Raw genomic sequence first — 24609 nt, 5'->3', positions numbered from 1 at the left:
ATCTTTGATATTCATGGATACTGTAGTGTGATTTTACACAATATCATATACCTAGTTGTGTATCAGCCCCGATACACGTGTTTTAGACTAAGTGAGACAGCAACCGGAAGCTAGGGCTGTCTCGCCCTCGGGGCTGATATTTCTCTGTCTCAGCCCGTCGTCAAGGGGGTGTATTGCCCTCAAATTTGAAATCGATAATTTCCATATATCTCCGCTTTAAATTAAGACTAGTTTGTGAAATAACGATAGAATTACGAATATATAATACAAATTATCACCTTACACGTCTAAATATTTTTATCTATTACTGAAAATTGAAAAATAATAATTCAAAAATAGCGCCAAAGAGTGATGTGTATCCAAGTAAGGGGAGGTAACCTACACAACGCTTGTGTATTTAGAACAATAGCACGCTTTATTTAATATCAATCAACGTTTAAATTATGGAGGATATAGAGAAGGATGGAACGAGACTTAATCTTAGAAAACCAGAGATTAGACTGTAAAAATTAAGGTGTTAAAGAAATGGACCCGCTTATGAACGTTCGCAAACAACTTTCTAGTTGCTATAGAATCTAACAGTATGGATCTTTATGAATGGAATCTGACGGGAAACTTACGAAATCCCAGTGAAAGAATTTGACTCATAACGAAGCTGCGTAGGAGGGAAGTTTTTCTCTCGATAATTTTGAATTCTAGAAGATTTCAGACGACAGACTCCCTTCTACTGTATTTCAAATGACGATGGTTTGTCAACAAAGTCCGACAACTCTTACAGTTTTAACACATATAAAAAGAAATAAAAACGAACAAGTTAAAAAATCTATAGCTTCTTCATGATAAATCATATTACTAATTTGGAATTTAAATTTGAATTAAAGTCTTTGATTTTAGATATATGATATAAACAACATCACACTTTTGTTTTGATCTCGGCCCTGGTATCAGCCCTCGGATGGTATCTGCCCGCGCCCTTCGGGCTTGGGCCGATACCAACCGCTCGGGCTGATACCAGGGCCGAGATCAAAACAAAAGTGTGATATTCTATATATATATCGCATATCATATGTTAAAATATTGTTTGATAGTCAAACGTGAATTTCAAACGGTATTGTAAAATACAATTTTAATCAACATAGTAATATGAAATTTGATATTGCATCCTATAATACTATACAATATTGTGTCATATGACATATCATATGATATAACATATGATACAATATATTAATGTAATATATAATGAAACAATATGATATTATTACATATGACATTATATCAAGATATGATATTGGATCATAATGATAAAATATGATATAATATTTTGTTGTGTTATATATAAATGTATTTCATCACATAATACAATATCATAATAAAATAATATATAGTATCATATCATAACATAATACCCCGTAATATTGTAACACATGATAATAAATTGTATGATATGATGCCATGACATAAATTTTACTATTGTATCATATATTTTGTATAATATTGTATCATATATTATACATAATGCATTGTATACAATATGATATTATATATTACACAATATTATACAATATTATATATAACATTTTCGAACAAGTTTTCTCGTTATGTCACAAATGAGATAATTTTATTACTATGCCCTGAAAATTGCTGATTCACACCGGAAATAGTTATATTGTCCTCCCGGGAAAAGTTATATTTCACAGGAAATGGTTATATTGCCCTCCCGAAACTGTTATATAACCCTCGCGTGCAATGATTCTGCATATTAATCACGTGGGGTTCGAAATTTAGCTAAGCAATCGTAAACAGTTCTTCGAAAATAAAAATTTCATGACAGTGTCTGCTATTCAGAGAAACTAACTGTAATTGTTTAATTTGAAAAATTATCTTCTTTTTGAAAGCATCGATCGACATTTTGCAAAAAAGCCCTGGAGTGTAATGTCGCCCTCTGCCTTCGGCATCGGGCGACATAACACCCAGGGCTTCCCTGTCACCCCAGGGCAAATATTCTGCTAAGTCGCCCTCGTAGCCATGTAATATATGTATATTGATATAGCAATATCATGATACAATATCATAATATACAAAAAGTTTTATATTATACAATTATTTAATGCTTGAGCAGTCAATAGTATACAGTTGTTGACTGGGGTCGAGGGAACAGTTGATCTGTCGGACCGGCTCGCAAACTGTTGCCCAAGGCCGAAGGCCGCGGGCAACAGTTTGCGAGCCGGTCCGACAGATCAACTGTTGCCCGAGACACAGTCAACAACTGTTTTGTTATACCCCTTCTAATCAATAACACGTTTTCGCGGAATGTGACGTCACCGGTCAACAGTCTTTTTTAACAGTCGATTTTAACAGTTCCAATCTAACAGTTCCAGTCCAACAGTCGAAATGCTGGACTTTTTTTCGTATAGAGTTATATAGTAACTGTTGTACAGGGGTATAACAAACCAGAATATTTTTCCCTTGGTGCAGGGAACAGCTTAGTATGATCTATTGCCCGAGGCCAACGGCCTCGGGCAATAGATCATACTGAGCTGTTCCCTGCACCAAGAGAAAAAAATCGGATTTGTTATACCCATGTAAAACAGTTACTATATAACTCTATACGAAAAAAGTCCAGCATTTTGACTGTTGGACTGGAACTGTTAGATTGGAACTGTTAAAATCGACTGTTAAAAAAGACTGTTGACCGGTGACGTCACATTCCGCGAAAACGTGTTATTGATTAGAAGGGGTATAACAAAACAGTTGTTGACTGCGTCTCGGGCAACAGTTGATCTATCGGACCGGCTGTTGCCCTCGACCCAAGTCAACAACTGTATACTATTGACTGTTCGAGCATTAAATAATTGTTTTATTACCTAATTCCGCGTTTAGTAGTTTGTGTTTACAATTATAAGTTACAGAAGGTTTTCATACCATGAAGATAAATTTTAAGAACAATAGTAAAATAAACATAATAAAGTTATCTTTTAATCTTTCACTTTTTCTAAAATAAGTTGCCGGTCCAATAGATCGCAGTCTATTGACCGGCGGTCCAATAGATCACAGTCAATTGACCGGCGGTCTTATAGATCGCAGTCTATTGACCGGCAATTCAATAGATCACTTTCAAATCTGAATACACATAAAAAATAGACGAAAATATTTCATTTGTAATAAAACAACAAAATCCCTTTGATTAGGTAATAATATAACATACACTCGTTCTGATATACGTTGCCGGTCCAATAGATCGCAGTCTATTGCCCGGCGGTCCAATAGATCGCAGTCTAATAACCGGCGGTCTAATAGATCGCAGTCTATTGACCGGCAGTTCAAAATAGACGCAAATATTTAATTTGTAATAAAACAACAAAATCCCTTTGATTAGGTAATAAAATATCACATTGTATCATGTTATTATTATTTTTTTTTTACAATATAACGTTATATGATACCATATTGTATCATATAATACAATATACCATATTGTAAAATACTGTATCATAAGAAACATGTTATATCATTTAACAACAAACACATCTATCAAGAAAGTTTGAGTAACGTAGGATTTTTTTAGTATCCTTGATAGTGGAGATCAGGCTCTGTATCTGAAGCTACCTCTGTGATTCATTTACAATGTATATTATAGGAAAATCAACCATGCAAGTTTGAAAAAGTACTATTATCTATTAAACATCGGAACTAACCCTCCTCAAGCATCTGAAACCTTTATGGCACCCTTGCCTGTGGAGTGCATCAGACGCACCATCTATGCAAGTTTGGTGAAGTAAGGTCCAGTTATAACTAAGATATAATCATCAGAGGGCATCTGCTCTAAAAACTTAAACAAGGTTCAAAAACATCTCATCCAGCATCTAAAACGTATATGGCTCAGATTCAGCTTTCAAGCTGTCAAGTGCATCAGTATCATAAGATGCACTATCCATGCAAGTTTGGTGATGTTAAGACCAGTAGTAACTTGGAAATGGCTATGAAAGGGCACCTGCGCCAAAAAACTTTAACCTGCTCCAAAAGCCTTAACCTCCTCCAGTATCTAAAATTCATGGTCCAGATTCAGCATCCATGTCTCTAAAGTTCATAGGTAGGTCCATGCAAGTTTGGTGAAAATAGGACAAGTAATAGGACAAGTAATAACTTAGTAACAGGACCTGTAACAAAAACCTTAACCAGATCCAAATGCCGACGGTATAGCATAAGCTCCCCCCCCCCCCCCAATTCGTCTCTGTGAACTAAAAAACCTTTTGCTTTTTTTTGTTTTTAAAAAGATTCTTAAGATATTTCCCTATTCATATACATGATTCCCTCCCCAATATTATGGCCTTGCTCTACTCCCAGAGATCATGATTTGAACAAATTTGAATCTACAATATCTGAAGATGCTTCCACGGAATTTTCAGCCTTTCTGGTCCAATGATTTTTGAGAAGTTTAAGATTTTTATATACTGTAAATGTATTACATTTGGTTGTGTATTCTAATTAGCATTTTTGGTGGTTTTTTGTCGCTAAATCAAGTACATCGCTAAATGCCATGCATACATGTATAAGAATAGTTACATTCAGGAATACGCTTATTCAAATCTACGCCAACTTGTTCCTAAACAAATTTCCGCCAAATATCGTACACGCCAAAGATAATATGTTTACAGTATTCCTATGTAAAACTTTATCTCACTTTAGCTTTAAGCTCAAGTCAGATAAAATCATTGCAATTTTTATCGTTGAGAATCAATCAAAATTGTCAAATAAAATTGTTTTTATTGCTTTAAACAAACATTGAATATCAAACCACTAATAACAAGTCATTAAACAGCACACTTTTCATCAACAAACAAAATATAAGATTCAGTCTAATTAAAACCAGCACATCGTCCTTCTACAAATAAGTATAAATTCACTGAACATACAGACATTAAATCAAGTTATCTATACACATTTTACAAATATTAAGGTAAAAACAACTGTGGTTAGCAGATTCAAATACTTTATATTGGTGGGTTTGGTTTCTAGATGACTAAAGGTTTTAGATATCAGACAACAATGTGTACATGGATCAAGGACACTTACACTACAAATAATGACATACAGGTATATCACAAGAGACAAAGTTGCAAATATTATAAAACAACATTGTTAAAACTTTTTCAGCAAGGTATCTTGAATTGATTAATTTAAAAGCAACATAAAGCATATTTTAATTCAGTTGTTATCTATATTCACTGGCTGGCCTATTCATTTTAATTTATTTTTATTGAAAAAAATAACTTAGCCTTTTCCCTTGGAAAACAAAGTATGAACCTTTTGACAAATAAAATTAGTATTTTACTACACATGTATATTGGTATAAAACATATTCTTTTTTTGTTTTAATGGGGGTTACAAAATGGATCAGCTAAACGTACCATTACAGAATAATAAAATATCACATCTTAAAAGTACTCCCAATATCTGTAACATCTAATCTATTAAAACAAACTCCAGTTTTAAAGGTTTCAGCAAATACAAGAGAAATACATCAATTTGTTGGAAGCAAGTGTCCAAAAACTGATTCCTTCCAAGATCACAGGGAACAACATCACACATAAGTCCACAAACTGGACTCCCCTTTCCCAATACCTCAGCTCCCTGGAAGGAGTTTGTTCATTGAGTCATGTCAATGTCTGTAACCTTAGAATCAATCAGCATCTACCTTGCAATGTGCAGACACAAAATCCAAACTCTCAACAGATAATGACAAACACCTAGAAAAAGGTTAACTTTTTCATCAAGAGGAACAATACACAGTAACAGCAAAGTGAATCTTGAGATATTTCTCTTTCTGGAACATTGTGAGTGATGAAAGAGAAGCGTTTGATCAACCCCTACACAATGTAGTACTCGCCATACATACAATGTCACATAAGATCTGGAATTAAAGTGAACACTAAATCATTCCAAGCAAAGAGTTCAGTTCACTCCCATCCCCATTAAATATCAAGGCCCCAACACCATCAATAATAAATGGACTTAAAGTCAAATTTTAAAATAAATATAACTTATGATATGGTTTTAATACTCAAGTGCAATTACTGTTGCAGGTTTGTTATGGTTAAATTAAAATAAGGGCTGAAGTTTGACCATTATTAAAGATTCATTTGAACAAAAAAAATCAAATTAAATTTTTAACTTAGTATACTTATATTTCATAGTCTAAGGCCCTGGGAGAAAACCACTGTGAAGCAATAGATGATAATGAATTCTGACAGTAATACCCCTTACAGCTCAAATAAAGGTGACAATCACTCAATGTTTTCATTTCATGAATATCTTATTCATACAAGAAATTCAAAAGAAAAGAATCAGTCGCAATCAGATTTCGCTGTAAATTTCTGGGTCAATTGATGCATGGTTCTACAGGTATCCCATTTCAAACTTAGGGCACAGTACAAGTGTTGTATTTAGTCTTCGTACCATTGGTTGGAGCCTAGGAGTCACAGAATCCATATGCATGTATTACCTCAATGAATTTGTCAAGGCTATGGGAGCAGAATGAACCTTCGCTTACAAAGATGAAGTAAATATCACATGTTAAGAAAATGAAATGCTTTTTGCTGAATACATGTACTATTAAATGCTCTCTAAAAATAAATCTATATAACAAAGAAAAATATGAAAATATTGTGTACTAAAGTGATTGTAATCCAGACCAACTCGCATGTATTTGTGAAACTCAAAGGGTGCAAATATTTACACATCAGAAACTAGGTTAGATAAAAATTGATACATATTTTGGTGTGTTCATAAAATATGGACGTAGATATGCAGAGACTATTGGTGACAAAAAACATCTTGGTCAAAGCAGTCTCATACATTAACACTGGAATACCTACATCAAAAATCTGTTTAGTGTTTCTGATTACAAAGCTTTGTAACACTTGGCTTTCACCTTTTTAAAAGAGAAGGAATGTTTCTTTAAATACAGTGACCAAATAAAGTACATGTACCTTAAAGTTCTAAAAGAGGTCCAAGTTTGCTTTTGCATATTCTACCATTTTACTTGTAGACACAAACATACATAAGGGCATGACCTCATAGGTAATAATTTAAAACTGCAAATAAATTAAGATCACTAGATCTTTCAATTAAACAGCACTTCATCTATATAACTCACACTGTGAACTGTCATTGGTAACAGAAAATAATACAGTATGTAAAACTGATTGTTTTCAAGTGAACTAAAAATATAAAATTCTATAAAATCATAAAACCTGACTGTTGTCATAAAATATAACATGATGGTAATATCCATAGTCCTGACAAGAAATTAAAGTAATCCAAATATATTTTGAACAAAATATTACTACAAATATTGCACACAAAACAAGGTCTGTAGAGTCAGCAGATTATCCATCAAGTCGGGAGGAAAGACGTCCTACGGTATACACAATAAAAACTATCCCCACAATTCAGTGGTTTGTCACTAAATGGCTGTATTGCTGGTCTTGTTATCTTAATCCTGATTGGATAATTAGTAGGATTGACCTTAAGGTCAGGAGGTAAAAGTCTAGGACAGCTCTCCTATTGGGGCATTCTGTAGCCACAGTTCATGCATAAAGGTGTATAATTGACTGCTAACTGAAACCTACAATTACAACAACAAAAAGTCTGGTTAAGAATAAAGACACTTCTTAAACAGTATAATTTTTTTGGTACAATTATAACATCTGATATTAAACTGTCATCAAGATATAATCATCTACAAATATCATTTCAGCACAAAGAATGTATGACATTCTCCTTACTCTATTGCAATTCTACTGATTAAATTATAAGATAATGAAAATGCTTCTGTAAATATACACACAGTTTCTGACTAAAATATTTGAACTGTTTCAATACATTTAATACCTTGTATGGTGTTGGGTTAAGCACCCTCTTGTGGTCAATTCTAATGGTTTTTAGAGAGTTGAGGGCCTTGGTTCTAAGGTCACACAGTGAAAGCAATGGTTGTACCACCTAATCACCAAAAAATATGAAATTACTTCATATCTCATTCATATAATAGCATTTTTGACCAAATTTACTGGAAAAGTTTCCTTAGGTCTAGTTTTGTTCCATGAATCTTACACTGCGGTATTAAACAGGAGATTTAAAGTGAGAAAGGTAACAATATGAATATGATGATAAATGGCTGACAATAATTTTACAAGAAACACTCACTACTACAATAATCAGATTAGGTGAGCTAACTAAAGGTGTCTGTTAAACACTTTGCCAACACTGGCCACAATGAACAAAAATGTAGCGTTCATTCTATATCAAAATTTGAACATTTCATTACCTTTAATTTTGATATGCATGTAGTTACAATACTGGTGGTTTGGTAGAAAAAATCATTACATTTTATTGAAAAGATCACTGTTTTCTGCAACAGCATAAATAAGACCATTCATGTAATCACAAAATGTTTCCCTATCCCACCTAAAGTTATAAGTAGCTGTAGATGGGTAACTAAATGATTTTGATATACATGTACCGGGGTAAACATTGTAAAACATATTTTCAGTTAGCAGGATTTCATAGGCCTCGTATCAATAAGAGAGACAGGTATTTTTTACTTAGAAACATTATTGAAAATAAAACACTATATTTTTAATTCTCATATTTGTAGTAGAATTTCTGACTTCCAAAGAAAAGTCAGAATAGTCACAGCTGTTCCGCATCTATATTCAATTCTTCACTTTGTAAAAGTAATTACTGCATTTCTCTACATTGAAAATTACCTTGCCCATGTCCCAGTAACATTTATGGAGTAGCTCTACTTTAGCAGGTATCACATAGGCCCTTCTAGATTCCTGTAAAGTAACATTAAACACAGATACACTCTGCTGCAGGTAAAACAGACAAATATCAAGACTTATTTCACTGGGCGTTTTTTATATCAACTTAACTTTATCAAATGAGGCTTTGAACCTGTTAAAACATTTAATCTGACTGGGTCTCAAATGGAATACCCATAAGACAATTAAGATGGCACTGGATTGAAAATCAAGATGAAGACTGCAATATACCATAAGCATTGACAACTTCAGTTTTCTCAGCACATACGAACAATTTTGAATACAAGTTATTTCCATTTTGGAAATTCACTGAGATCAGAAATGGTACATCATGTACAATTCAGCCAAAATATTACATGCATATATCACGTAAGTAAATGTGAAAGGTTCCTGTATAAAAGCTCTATTAAAAGCTGTCCTGATGTAAGGAATACCTAGCCCCTGTCCCTAGATGTATTAATTAAAGATTAGTTAAACAATTAATAACTCAGACCTGGAATGGGTGTCTACACAGAACTCTCTGTCCGGGTTTAGGAGGCTCCTCAGACGGCTGCATCATCAGGTCCACCAGAGCATTACCTGAAAATAAACAACGAGGGTTTCATTTCTTGATTAAAATAATTCAAAATGTTTTGTACTGTGATGGCATACAGCTGGAAATTTATTATCTGTAACAATAAAAGCTGAAGTTCCCATTCCTGGTGCAAATATGGCAAACAAGTTACACACAGAAGACACATTGCCCATTCACAAAGAAGTGGGTCACTGACCGTCCGCTCCAAACAAGCGGTAGGCCTGCTTCCGCCCTGGAATGGTCACCTTCTCCACATCTTCACTCAGCTTTATCCGCGGTGTCCGGTTGATCTCCACCAGCTGAAGATAATGAAAGAAATCATGAAAGTCAAAAGTTCCTTATATCCATTGTACAATGATTTATTTATCCTGTTAAGATATTGCAAAATTGCAATTCATAAGGTACACTTTTTTTTTCTTTCCTTATGTGCGTAATATTATTAGTTAACATTTGAACAAAAATTTTGTAGACATATCACAACTAAAGTCCAAAGGACAATATAGTCAAACATGGCCATGATTAGAGTACAATATTGTGATTACTTTCTTACCTTGTATACGCCGCCCAAAGCTGGCTGCTTCTGACAAGTGACTAGATGAGTTCCAACTCCAAAGCTGTCTATTTCATGACCCTAATAAAACCAATCAGAACTAATTTAAAGGTACGAAAATCTTGTGGACAATATACATGATTTGGGCTTAATTTGGCTTCAATAGTACAATTACATAAAAGTATTTTCTCTAAAACTATAAAAACAAGATATCTGTGAGCCAATGCTCACTAGTGATACCCCCGCTCTGATGTGAATATGCAAAATAAGCAAAGTCGACATTTAACAGAAAGCTGGCTTCCGATTGGTACAGAAATATATCCCACAATATGGCATGCCTAAACAAACAGTGTGTTAGAATTTCAAGCATCTGCGATAAATAGCTGCTGAGAAATCTTTGACAAAAATTTGTTTGAAAATTTTGGCTAAAAATAAACAAAGTACTCATTTAACAGGAAGTTGACGTCCAATTGGTACAAAAATATATCCTCACGATATGGCATGCCTTAACAAATACTGTGTAAAAATTTCAAGCATCTGCGATAAATAGCTGCTGAGAATTCTTTGACAAAAATTTGTTTGAAAATTTTGGCTAAAAATAAACAAAGTCATTATTTAACAGGAAGTTGACATCCGATTGATACAAAAATATATCCCATAATATGGCATGCCAAAACAAATAGTGTGTTAAAATTTCAAGCATCTGTGATAAATAGTTGCTGAGAAATCTTTGACGGAAATTTGTTTGAAAATTTTGGCTAAAAAAAACCAAAGTCATCATTTAACAGGAAGTTGACGTCTGATTGGTACAAAAATATATCCCACGATATGGCATACCAATACAAATACTGTGTAAAAATTTCAAGCATCTGCAATAAATAGCTGCTGAGAATTCTTTGACGAAAATTTGTTTGAAAATTTTGGCAAAAAATAAACAAAATCATTATTTAACAGGAAGTTGACATCCAATTGATACAAAAATATATCCCATAATATGGCATGCCAAAACAAATAGTGTGTTAAAATTTCAAGCATCTGCGATAAATAGTTGCTGAGGAATCTTTGACAGAAATTTGTTTGAAAATTTTGGCTAAAAAAAACCAAAGTACTCATTTAACAGGAAGTTGACGTCCGATTGGTACAAAAATACATCCCACGATATAGCATGCCTTGACAAACACCGTAAAAATTTCAAGCATCTGTGATAAATAGTTGCTGAGATAAATGCGACAGAAATTTTTGCTAGGACGGACAGACAGACAGACGGACAGACAGACGGGCAGACAGACGGACACACAGGGGTAAAACAGTATACCCCCCTCTCCTTCGGAGCGGGGGTATAAAAATTTGAACATGTATTTAAAGAACAATCTCAGATTGATTTTTTTACAAAACATCTAAGAGCAATTACCATTTAATATTCATTTAAAATGGCATTAATTGTTTTCCTTCATTGATTGCAGAATATGTATCAATCTCTCTTAACAAATTTTCTGATATTTTTTCAATACAACTTTAAGCATGTTGGTTATTCAATATGATTTAGCTGTGGGTAGAGTTGTTAATTTCATTGCTACTGGTGTTTATGCTGATAAAAACTGAACTTTATTTATTTTACAACGATTGATAAGCAAGTTCTACAACTTATATTAATATCTCTCGTTGGCACTGATGTTAGCGCGAGTCGGTCATTGATGTGGGAAGAAGCCGGAGTACCCGGAGAGAACCCACATGTCCAAGTGGGCAACTGCCATACCCTATCACATACAGCCACTGTCGATCACGGGGATCAAACTCTGGTGGCAGCGTTAAGAAGCGAGTGCATTGTCCACTACGCTACTTGGACACTTTAAATGTTTATGTTGATGCTGTTAAATGTTGATATTGGTTTGGATGTTGTTTATTTATTGTTATGTTAACTATTGATATTGGTATGGGTATTGCTTATTTATCATTACTGGTGCTTATGTTTACTGTTAATATTGGTATGAATGTTGTTTATTGTAATGTTTATAGTTGATATTGGTATGGATGTCGTTTATTGTTATTGTGTTTATGTTGATGCTGCTATTGATATTGGTATGGATGTTGTTTATTGTTATTGTGTTTATGTTGATGGCATCAACATTTTGACAATCCCGATCGGGATATCGGGATTTGTATTTTTGACGTGAAATCGGGAGAATCCCGCAAAAATCGGGATAGTTGGCATGCATGTGATGCTTCTATTGATATTGGTATCGTGTTGTTTATTGTTTATTGTTATTGTGTTTATGTTGATGCTGTTATTGATATTGGTATGGATGTTGTTTATTGTTATTGCAGTGTTTATGTTGATGCTGCTATTGATATTGATATTGTGTTGTTTATTGTTATTGTTTCTAATGTTGATACTGCTTTTGACATTAATATGGATGATGTTTACTGTTATTGGTGCTTATGTTTATGTTGCTGTTAATATCGGTATATGTTTTGTTAATTGTTATTGGTGTTTATGTTGATGCTGCTGTTGTTAATGAAATGGGTGTTGTTTACTATTATTTTTGGTGTTTGTTTATGCTGCTGTTGTAAATGGAATGGATGTTGGTGTTTGGTTATGCTGCTGTTCATTTAAGAAATAAACAACGTTATTTAGTGAACATGGCGTTATGAATAGCAATTGCTCTGTTGGCATATTCCATGATGCGCGCTAGCGCATCATGGAAAATATGCCAGCAGAGCAGTTGCTATTCATAATGCCATGTTCACTAAATAATCGTTGTTTATTACTTATATTTGCATTTTACCACTTGCAAATACCCTGTATTAGCCTAGACCTTGACATTTAGCTATTCCATAAAAAATAAACATTCAGACAGTAATGTATCTTTTTAATATACACAAATTTGTTAACAGAATCAATGATAAGTTATATTAGTAATTCCTTTAAAATGTTATCATAAGACATGTTTTAATCAAATACATAAATTATATGGAGTTGGAGAAAAACACATAATGTATCGTATAGTGGTTTAAATCTTTAACGTCATAGAAAAGTATATGACGTCACACCTTTATGACGTCATAGTATACAGACAGAGCAATTGCGATTATAGAAAAATATTGCAGTTCCACCGTAAGGACTTACAGTGGGAAAGCACAATGGATATGCAAATATACTGGTATGAGTGTTATTTAATGTTGTTGGTGTTTTTGTTGATGCTGCTCTTGATATTGCCATTTAGGTTGATGTTGTTTAATGTTGTTATTGCTGTTTGAGTCAATGGTGTTATTGTCATTTGTGTTTATATTGATGCTGTTTAATGTTGAGATTGCTGTTGGAGTACCGATGTTAGTCATTTGTGTTTTTGATAATGCTGAAAAATGTTGACACTGATGTATGGTGTCACTCACTGCTGTTATTTTTAATGCTGTGGATACATACTACTAATATGTACATAAATGTAAGTCAAGGTTTTGGCAGGATGAATGTATAAGTAATGGCTTAATTTTGGTTACAACAGACAATGCAGGTTTTTACTGTAGAGCCTTTGAAATAAAGCTGTGCAATAAGGCTGATGTAGCTGATTGTACAGAATACATGTTATTCACTCAAAGGACTTGAATTTATCATGTAAAAATTACTTGTTCATTTTAAATGCTCTAATTTTTAAGCGTGTGCAGCCAGTTATAGATATCAAAGCCTTCCAAACTATACAACTCACAGTATTTAGAAAAGTTTCTACAATTATTATTTAATGGTATAAAAGTAAAGGACCAGATAGCCATACAATGCACAGCAACCAGGCGCAGAGAGTCTTCAGTTTTCTGTATTGTCTGTCATTGAGATAAAATCTACGGTAGTCTATCTGATACCTTAAGCATATAAAGGTAGACCGACAAGTGCCGGAATTCTACACAGCAATACTATTTGAACTGTAGGTACTTGTATTAATTATATAATTCAGTTGTTGATATTAATGTTTGTACTAATGTCTCAATGTTACCTGTTGATTTAAGGAATGAATAGTGTCCTCATTAATATCGTTACTGGCCACTATGGTCAATTCAGAAAACCAAGGCACTTCAAATCTGCAGGAAATCAAGAAATTTAATGCATGTGTATATATTAATGTAGTCTACAATTAACATACATACAAATCACTCAATTTACACACTGGTTAATTAACTAATTAATGAAGCAATAAGAGCAGTGTTATACATTTTTGTTATTCACAGTGATACATGCATTGTATACAAACTCGTACTTGTCTGCTATCTTCCTAAATTTCTCCCTGACAACCGTTGATAAGTATGCCAAATCACCACTGTCCAGTCGAATTCCTCGGGGTTCATACCCAAAGTCACTCAGAGCCATAGCAACAGTACAGAAGTTTGGCAGGCCAGACCTTAAATAAATAGGAGATACCTTAACATCTATCAACAATGAATATTTACGTTTTATCAGACAAAGTAAATTAACGTAAAAGGATGTACCTGATGACATCATAAGTGTCAATCAAAGCTAGGAAACCATTAGGGAAGGCGAGGGCGTAAGACATGAAAGCGGCTAGCTCCCCTTCTGATGCTTGGTCAGCAAGAAAATCTAAATTTACAAGAAAAAAGTGGAACAAGATAAGAAACCAACAGGCCATTGAGGCCAAGTTGTTAACTGAAAATCTAACTTTGAATCTAAAACATACACTGACATACCTAAGACATAAATGTTTATCTGTAAGTATTAGGCTATTAATTTTGATTCATGATTAAAGCCCCTTTCCCTCTACAGCTGATTAAATGTCAAATATGGCTTGAGTTGAATTAATTTAGTTGAGTCTTTCACTTTGCATGAATGAAATAAATAACCTCACAAATATAGCTAGTAATAACATGCAAAAAATATAAAGCAAACATCATACAAAAAAGAATTTCCGGTACTAAGATAACACAGTATAAATTTTACATAAAATAAGAACTTTTTTTACCTAACACAGGTGCTAACTTCTTCTGCCATTTTATACATACAGGGGTAAATTTTTCTGCCTGGCCTGTTTTTTTGTTTAACAATTCCTGTATAATCAAAAGAAAATACATGTACAACTACAAGAATAACTAGACTTTTGTTGCAAAAGCAACAAAAAGGTCTTCCGTTTTGATATACATGTGTCAATTAAACTGTAAGACATTGCATCTCTCACAAAGAAAAAATACTGGCTATGAAAATTATTGTGAATGATATAACCAGATGTTATTTCCATGTAAAACAACGAGAATGAAAAAAAATCAATTTTTGAAGTACCTTCTGTGACGACCAGAAGTATCGCCTAACTAAACAAATCATGTTAACCATTTGTACTATCAGAAGTCAATCTTTACTCAAAGTTTGGTTGTTCACGTCTCCATACTTGCCAACCTCCAACATGTGAAAATCTGGTCATGACCAGATTTGGAAAGTAAAAAATCTGGTCATAGCGCGTAATGACATTCACGACATACTTACCATGCATTTCATAGGTATATACAATAAAAATATGTGTTAAAACTTATGCGTTAAAACTTATGTGTAATATTTCAGTGCAAAGAAGTATTTTAACTACCGGTACAGTTGCTGATTTTGAATTTTGTAATTTAAAAGTGATCCGACACAGAAAATGGAAGGTTGTGTTCAGCTAAAAAAAAATACAAAAAGAGTTTCTGCTACATTAACCTTGCTTTCGAACTCTGTAAATGATGGAATGAAAGTTGTAAGTGACTTAGAAGACTTTTGTTTATTAAAAAGCATTTTATACATGACTTTGAATGTTTAGTCAGATCATTTTGGACAGATTTTTTACTTTCCAAATCTGGTCATGACCAGATTTTCACATGTTGGAGGTTGGCAAGTATGATGTCATATCTAAAATGTTGTCTCCAAGAGGATGGCATGATCTTTCAATTGATCAATTTGAAAGCCCTTTATAACCTGGGAACTCATTATGTCAAGTTTGGATTGGTTTAGAAGAAAAAAAAATGAAAATGAGTTAAGTTAATGAAAATGCAGACACAAATACCAAAACAACAAAGCTCAGCTGAGAATTCCTCTCAGGTGATCTAATATTAAGTGGAGTTGGAAGCTTCTATATAACAGTTACTATAATTCCACCTTACATAGACTTTATTAAAGTACCATACTAGTCTTGTATTATTGTCACTCGATTAGGGATCCGATTTCATTACAACATAATGTTACAGATTTAAATCAGGCCGGGTAATGTTTTCACCTTCTCCTGAACATCTGACAAACTGGAGTACGAGGTGACAAAGGCGTGGGCATGAGTACCCCTCACTGGAATGTTGTACAGCTTCCCAGCCAGCACATTGCTTGTTCCGTCAAAACCTACAAATATAACATATATATCAGCTCAATTAACAGTAACAGACACAATGACATCCCCTATGGCTGTTCAAAGTAAATTTTATGTTTGATGTAGCCTATGAACATATAAGGCTTAGGAAAAAAATGTAAAGTTATTCTGAAACAAATAAACAAACCCTGTTTTCATTATTACTGGTAATCTTTCAAGTTTGGATTTACTTTTTGGAACTAAAAAAGAAATACAATGATTTTGGGCACATTACAAGCCACATTAAATGTAAAATCAACTTTGGACAGCCTTAAAAAATCCAGGAAGTTTAACATATTGATATACCGGTATTTGGTGTTTACACTACTACGGTAATCAGATTCCATCCTGTCTGGTAAACTTCCTCCTTTCATCCTCTGTTTCATATTATTCAGCACTTAAAGTAGACCATATTCATGGATAGATACTCCATCAGCATAATTATTTTTATCATGAAGTCACTTGAATTGTCTAATATAATCTGATTATGAATTACCGTATTAAATATATTTAAACAAAATTCATTTATGAACTCTTTGCATCTCAAATACCAGTAAACTTGTATGTATATGCATGGTCATGTTTGAATGATGATGATGGTCATAATTAATAATTAGCACCAATCATTAACCTCATGAACAAGATAATGGAAGGGTCCTTTCATTCATTCATACTTAATTTCCCTCACAAGAGGATTATTTCAGAACATACAACTATACAACAATGCAAAACATATAATTATAACTCAAAGGATGAATATTTACATATATACACATGTACATACAAAAAACCCTGAAAATAAAAGTTATATACCATAAATAAAAACAAGGATTCAGCAGTCTTGAATATGCCCAGACACAGATGTGTTTAAAAAGAGATAAATTTAAGACACTGAAATTTGCCCAGTCTTAAATTTGCCCTAAGACAAGGAGGACAAAAGGGACGAAAATAAAACGAAGACGAACACTTCCCTGTATACAGTATTAGAGAAGTTTAATAAAGAAACATCATAGTTGTGACAAAGTTAACTTCCCAACAATTGACCATATGATAGGTTCAATTTCTGTCCAAACTTCAGATGTTAATCAACAATTTTATGAAATTTGATATACTGGTAGACACCGGGGTCAAATTATTTATAAAAAGTCTTAAACAGGAACACAATATTTATTTTTAGTCAATAACACAAAGCCAGGGAAGTCAATGGGACTTATAATAAAGTACCTTACACACTCTATAAGAGGATGAAAGCATTTAATACCAATGTGGCCAATTTGAAGAACCAAAAGAAAGTGCAAGGAAAGTTAAAACATAGCATTAACTCGTAAGAAGCTTAAAGTTTTAAGAAAGAAATTGTCAGCTATCCTAATTGGCACAGATTTATGTGTTTAATTGACCCACTAATAAGAATATATAATACAAATGAAAGCATTGGTAGGATACATCAATTTTAAAATAAACAAGTTTTAGTATTGTTTTTTTTTTTCAGATCAAGAAATAATTTATTATGTTGAAATTTGTCTATACTTAATGTTTAAAGTACAGTAGAAATGTACCCAATCTAGAGAAGATGCTAATCAAAGATTCAAAGTGTGCACAATCACTTGCCAGAACAGGCATTGAACAAATTTTTTGGACTTAAAGATTCATTCGCTGAGAAATACATTAAATAATTTCATAACAATTACAAATCTGTTTGGAAATTAATCTATCCCCATAAAAATCTACTGATTTTAGATTTGTTGGCTAGGACACAATACTCTCATTAAATAATCCTATTTGTCAATGTACTTGAGTTTTTAAGTGAACCCTAAATCAATTTAAAGCAAACAGACACACCAAAAGGAAAATCAATGTTTTTCTCTGAAGAACAAACAGTATATTAACAGAAATCAATGTGTTAATTAATGGGACTGACCACCCATGTAGCAGTATCTGGAGGCTGAGAGGGCCCCGTCTGGACCCTGAGCTCTACGGAGGCCAAACTCCAGGAGTGTCTTGTTCTGCCCAGCCGCTAGCCGGAACCGCATCCCATTAGTGGCCACTAAACTGCAAAAGAAAATAAAGAATTGGTGTGATAAAAGAATGTGTCAAAATCTGTGTCACTGGGTGACAAAGGAAAGCATCAATAAATCTGTGTCAGTCCCAGTGACAAAGGAAAGCATCAATAAATCTGTGTCAGTCCCAGTGACAAAGGAAAGCATCAATAAATATGTGTCAGTCCCAGTGACAAAGGAAAGCATCAATAAATCTGTGTCAGTCCCAGTGACAAAGGAAAGTGTTAAATCTATGTCACAGTGTGACAAAATAAAGTTCCAAATCTGACACAATTATAGATGATTTCTTGAATTAAAGTTAAATCGATTCAGGAATTTTTCAAACATTCTGTATAATTTAGGCCTTAGTGTATCAAAATCTATCAAGCAAACATGGCATATTTACATTAATTTTATGTAGAGTACCATGTACTTTGAATATGTACTATCACATTTGTAATTTACCTGGCATAATTAACGAGATTCAGTAGAGGTGTCTCCATTAGCTGAACCACGGGGAGAGGTCCCTCTATGGAGATGAGGGGAACTTTGGGGAAAACTACCATTCCTTCATCTATTGCTATTAGTCGTACCTCGTCAGTTGTTAGATTTTGAAGATAATCAAAAAATTCACCCTCAATATTTTCGGGTAAAACTGTTTTTAAGTAGTTGATATCTAAAAATGTACACAATAAAATAAATATAACTGTGTTGAAAAAACAAATATTACTTGTCTATATCATTTACATGTAAGTAAGAACTTTAATTTTCATTTGCAATGATAAGTGTAATATAAACCCCATACCACTGACTGAGAATTTGAAGTTTTTGACAAATTTAATGCACTCTTCCAGACCAGCAAATACAGTGAACTCTCCTTTAAATGGATTTTTCCTAAAATACAGATCAAAGACAGCTGTTTCATTCCTCTTTCCACTTTTCCAGTAGGCATAGGCCATAGTAATCTGGTACAAATCTGAAAGATATAAAAATAGTCTGATTTAAAAGACTTCATTGTAAATGTCTTTAAGACAAGCGGCCCAAAGATGTGATGGTCAAAATAAGATTCATAGGGTGACTCTATTCTGCACTATCTAGTTGGTCAAGAAAATATCTGGGTTGATGTTGGTTATAGGAATAGGCATAGTGGCCAATGGATGAGGCCATCCTTAAAAAAAATGATTGTTTGGAATTGCTGCCTGGAAGTCTCTAGACTCAGGAGTGAGGGAAGGAATTTATTTCTTATTTTTCAAACTTGAAGTTTAATCAATTAAATTAAAAAAAATAATAAAAATCTCCACTTAAAATTTTTTTTTCATTTTTATCTATTTCAATGAGGAAGAAGGCAATATTCCAAACAAACAATAATATTATTTTGGCCTAAGGATTTAGAGAGATGCATTAAAGGCTTTAAGGTCATCATTTCCTCCTTGGCCTGAATGACAGAACCTTCAGTACTGAAAGGAGAAAATTAAAATCACTGAGTTTATATTAATTTTATAAAAAATTGTAAATTATATGAAAAATTTGACCTTTAAACAAATAAAATATTTTACTCAAGGTCAGAACACATCAAATAATAAATAAAGAAGCCAAATCAATTTCAATGAAGTGGTTGGTACATTTTTTTTTGCTTTTCTCTTTTGCCTGTTTAAATTTCCAACTTTCGGAAATATTTTTAATATACCGGTAATTATCATTCAAAACCATAGGAAATCAGACTTTCAAAATGATCCACTGTTTTTAATTGAAACAAGAAATTAAATCAGATAATTAAAATTATTAAATAATCTAATGCAGCGTAATTCATTATTATTCACTTCATAGATTAATTGACATATTATTATGTAAATATATATATATTCAAACAATAAAATCTCTGTCAACAGAGTATCCTCAGATATTTTGCTGGTAGACTTGGTGGTATGCATCGTAAGATTTTCAGAGAAAAAAGTTCATTGCACACAAAAGGCATTTACAAGCCTGATTAATTTTTATCTAAATATACAATTAAGGATTTCCAATAAGAATAACCTGAGCATGGTCTTATTTCTTATTTATTGTAGATTTTCTAGGAATCATAAAGTCACTTTTAAATTAATTAAGAAATACATCTATAAGACCAACTATCATAAATACATTGTAGCAAAACTTTTAACTTAGTTTTCTGTTGCTTTTTTTTTTTGAACTTGTCAACTGAAATCTATTTTAATGAACATTTTCAAAATATAATAGCTAAGCAGAGTTAAGCTGATTCATTGTCAAATCCACTTGTGGTTTAAATTTCATTGTAGCTTAATTTACATGATATAAAAATGCAACAAAATTTACTGACTAATCCCAATAGAAAATAAAACTATAGCATTTGTGCATAACTTTTCTTTCATATTAGATTATACACCACTGAATAATCAATTTGCTTAATTAAAATTTACCTAGTATATATAGGTGCATTCTTAAAAATTCAGCAGCTGCAGGTTCTTGACGATTATCCCTTCTCGTCCTTGACTGATATTACAAACCCATTGACTCACCACCCACACCGGCTTAACACTGTACTCGATGTTGACACATTGATAGTTAAGTCACTTTGAAAGTGAAATTGACCTTAAACATTTGGGTCATTTATCCTCTGGTGTTGACCTACTAAGGTGTTGAATGCATGAATTTCATCTGACATCTCGTTATTCAGGCAGCTCTAGTTAAAATATTCCTTAAACAAACTTTTCCTTAACTGCAACAAACATTGCTACCATAGTAAATATATAATATTTGGTCTGTCCATCTGTGCAAATTGATATTTTGCAGTACTTTCTATTTCTTTTTTTCTGAGAACTTCGAATGCCGATATTTCCCCATACCAGCTGCTTACCTAAGCATTTTTATACACACAACACATTTACCGTCGCAGAGATGAATTTGTAAGAAGCTTTTTCATAAAAATATTGATCTTTTTTTTTTTAATTGTTGGCTCTCAGGCTGCAACAAAATCCCTGATGCAGAAATAAATCAATCTATTTTAAATATACTCAGCTGTTCTCATACACTACTCATACTATGCTGGTCATACTACTTTCGCTTTCGATCTTCAGTAACAATAATCTATGCAATTAATTAACCATCTCAAGAATATACCTGTTAATGTAGCTTGAATAACTCCATTCTGCTCTTTATTGAGCACTCGAGAGAAATTTGTATCTCCGCCTGCTGACATCTTTGTTGCTATCCGCCAAAGAAAGTGTGTGTCGGTTTTATACCATTTACCTGATATTTAAAATCCCGAGGTGTTCCGATACAATTTTCAAAGGGCGACAATCATTTTATTTTTTTTACAGATTTAATGGCCGACGTTGACACTCGTGCAGACTGTGATGAGAGTAGATGTTCATTGTCAAACATAGAAGATAATTTTGGTGAAAACTGCACAAGAAAAGTTCACGCTCAGAAACAAGCATTGAAAGTGGAAAATGAGTATGCTATATTATACTGTATAATGTGGTAATTTTATGATGACAGCTGTTATCTGTGAAATGTAACGAATTATGATTCAAGATCATGAAACGTTATACTAACCTGTTTGCAACATTTCCACAGTCATTTTCGACATTTTCATTTAAATCCAGTCAAGTCTTTGTGACGTAAGAAGTTCAATGACCACATTTCTCGCGTAACTGTTGGCCGAATATTACCACGCAGTATATCTTGTAGAAGATGCATATGTACATGCATTATTAATATTAGGCTATTTGCCAACTACTGTTGCATGTTCTTAAACATTGAAAGATTTGATTTGTAGTCATGCTAATTTGTTGTTTATTGAACAATTACTTATAAAATTGACCCAAATATCAACAAAAAGCTCAGTGATGCATTGAAATATTTCACAAAGGGTCAGTAAACCGCTATCACCACAAGTCAATGAATTGTAAAAAGTTTTAAATACTCTATAAGCAAGGCAGTTAGAAGAAATTCATAGATACTAAATTCATACAGATACTTCTATTTGGTTATAACTTTATAAAATTGTAATATTACTTTATGTTTTGTAGGCATTGGGATATCAATTATACAATACTCCGAGTCTTCGTCTGTCTCTTGATACTGTTCTGTATAATTTTACAGAACTATATGGATTACAGAGCATTAAAAGTAAGTTGCATGTAAGCTTGCAATTAATTTCATGAAAGATATATCCACTATTTCAGGAATTGTTAAATATTATTTTTCAAGAGTGATGGTCAGACTGGTTCAATGGCTGGCGTCAGAGAGCTCGAGCTCACTTGGTTTACCACCTGACTAGAGATTCAGAGATTGAAAAAGCTTGGGTTTGAATCCCACTCTGGTTAATTATTATTTCTCCCATTTCTTTAGACTAGTCATAACAGTAACTACTCGCCAGTTCTATGAAATGTATACCATTTTTTAAAAAAATGATTGTTTTCAGCAATGTATTTAAGGAATAATTAATTATTCTTTGGCTTTTATGGGGAGATCATTACATTCGGCATGTGATCAAACCATGTTATACAGGTAGATGTAATTGTGTATTAACCAAAATGATGTTTCCTTAAAAGTCACCAAATGTCAAACACAGAATGCAATATGTTGTTGTTAAAACTCTATGGCATAATTATATCATTTTTCATTGTCTTTTGGGGGAAAAAAGGTGGGGGAAACTGTTCATATAATGAAACACACCAGATGCTGTATGACATACTGGTACTTAATTTTAAAATTTATCATAGGTCTAAGGATGTCATAGATCAGTGATGATAACAATTTTGGCCATTGTTTCAGCATGAATAAAAAAATGGGGGAAATACCTCTGTGATTGTAAATATATTTTTTTTAAATTTTGATGTTTTCTTATTTTTAATCAAGCAGGAAATGGAATTGTACACGATAGAGTATGAGGAGTTCCTCTCCCTGGATCCTTCATGTTCCTCCAGAACTATATTTGTGTGGCCGTCCAAAGGTCAAGGTGATTTCTGGGCTTGGGAGCCACTGGAGAAGACACTTAAAGTCAATACTACCTTGTTTGTCAGGTGACAGGAATTTCCCAGCCTGTAAATTCTTTTTATAGTGTTGTTATTTCTATTTATAGAAAGAGGGATGAAAGTCAGCAATTTTAATTTATTTGCAAGGACAGATTTTGTCAGATTTATTTTTATACTGGTATTAAAGCATTAATGTTTTATATATTTCATATTTTAGTTGATTGGTATTATTACTTTGTGCACCTTGATTTTCTTGCCTTTGCATATTTTATTTTTTATATTATGATTAGATCCCTATCATGATATACTGTATACAAGGAAATATTCGCCCCTGTTTTATTTTCGCTCCTTTCACCCTTATTGTCTGGAGGTGAATTTAAGACGGTGCGAATTTTAATGTTTCAAATCATATCTTTCTGAAGATACTGGGTCAGGGCGAAATCAAAACAGGATGAAACTGTTTGAAAGTGAAGAAGGGCGAAAATTACATGGGGCAAAAATAACCCTGTATACAGTACCCTAATTCCATCATGATAAAGGCATTATAATGAATTTTGATAATGTTTATTTGAATGTTCATTCAAAATTTCGTATGCAGTGGTTGTTTTTAGCTAGTTATGAGATCAACAGAAGTATCATGTCTAGTCAATCAACCTTAAATACAAAGGATCCTATGGATTCAGTTAGATACATTACTTATATATATATTACAGTGATATGTTTATCTGTGCTTGCCAGTTTGAGAGTGATGTATGATGATTGACTTTGTATGTAGCATATGCCATATGTATACATGTATTTTAATCTTATACCGGTTATGTCAATTATTGAATAAACAAAAATAACTAAAATTTGCATTGATCATCTCAATAATCTTAATTATATTTTAACATTGAAGGAAAGGAACTTAAAATTATCTCCCTTTGAAGGTGCATTCTATTTGCTCCATGTATCATTGATTGGTAGATGATTGTATTTTCATTGTCTTCACAGTATCTCATGAACTCATAACTTGATAGAGATAATGCATTTAAGTGTCAGGCATAACCCTTTTATAGAGAAATTACATAGTATTATATAGAGTGAATGCATGCGGAGTAACATGAGTGAAGAAGATAAGAACGAAAAACAATTTCGGATATAAAAAAAATTAACTGCCTAATAACATAATGAAAGCACACAAATACTCTACTAGTTAATGTTTTCTAGTAAAGAAACACAAATGTTATAAAGTTTTGATGTGATTAAACCATATACATGCT

The 24609-nt window shown here is 32.9% G+C and overlaps 1 protein-coding gene and 1 long non-coding RNA gene across 4 annotated transcripts; one reads left to right on the top strand and one right to left on the bottom strand.

Annotated features, from left to right (window-relative positions):
- Positions 1–4747: 4747 nt before the first annotated feature.
- Positions 4748–22079, bottom strand: LOC105331000 (nicotinate phosphoribosyltransferase). Of its 3 annotated transcripts, none has more exons than XM_011432995.4 (15): positions 21924–22079; positions 19156–19326; positions 18816–19026; positions 18233–18363; positions 16192–16307; positions 14917–15001; positions 14429–14537; positions 14200–14340; positions 13939–14023; positions 9953–10033; positions 9599–9701; positions 9322–9407; positions 8772–8843; positions 7897–8004; positions 4748–7630 (listed from the first exon to the last, which is right to left on the bottom strand). In XM_011432995.4, the coding sequence occupies exons 1-15, from the start codon at positions 21961–21963 to the stop codon at positions 7553–7555; spliced, it is 1617 nt and encodes a 538-aa protein (XP_011431297.1). In that variant the 5' UTR covers positions 21964–22079; the 3' UTR covers positions 4748–7552. The 3 variants fall into 3 exon arrangements, with proteins under 3 accessions (XP_011431297.1, XP_011431290.1, XP_011431305.1); XM_011432988.3 differs by lacking the exon at positions 21924–22079 and adding an exon at positions 21486–21645; XM_011433003.4 differs by lacking the exon at positions 21924–22079 and adding an exon at positions 20786–21275.
- LOC105331020 (uncharacterized) lies at positions 21662–24209 on the top strand. Its single transcript, XR_010714397.1, has 3 exons — positions 21662–21821; positions 22400–22499; positions 23232–24209. It is a non-coding gene; the product is annotated as an uncharacterized lncRNA (long non-coding RNA).
- Positions 24210–24609: the final 400 nt, after the last annotated feature.

The sequence above is a fragment of the Magallana gigas genome, chromosome 5 (assembly GCF_963853765.1).
Source record: "Magallana gigas chromosome 5, xbMagGiga1.1, whole genome shotgun sequence".
Lineage (NCBI taxonomy): Eukaryota > Metazoa > Mollusca > Bivalvia > Ostreida > Ostreidae > Magallana > Magallana gigas.
This window is presented reverse-complemented; position numbering and strand designations above follow the sequence as displayed.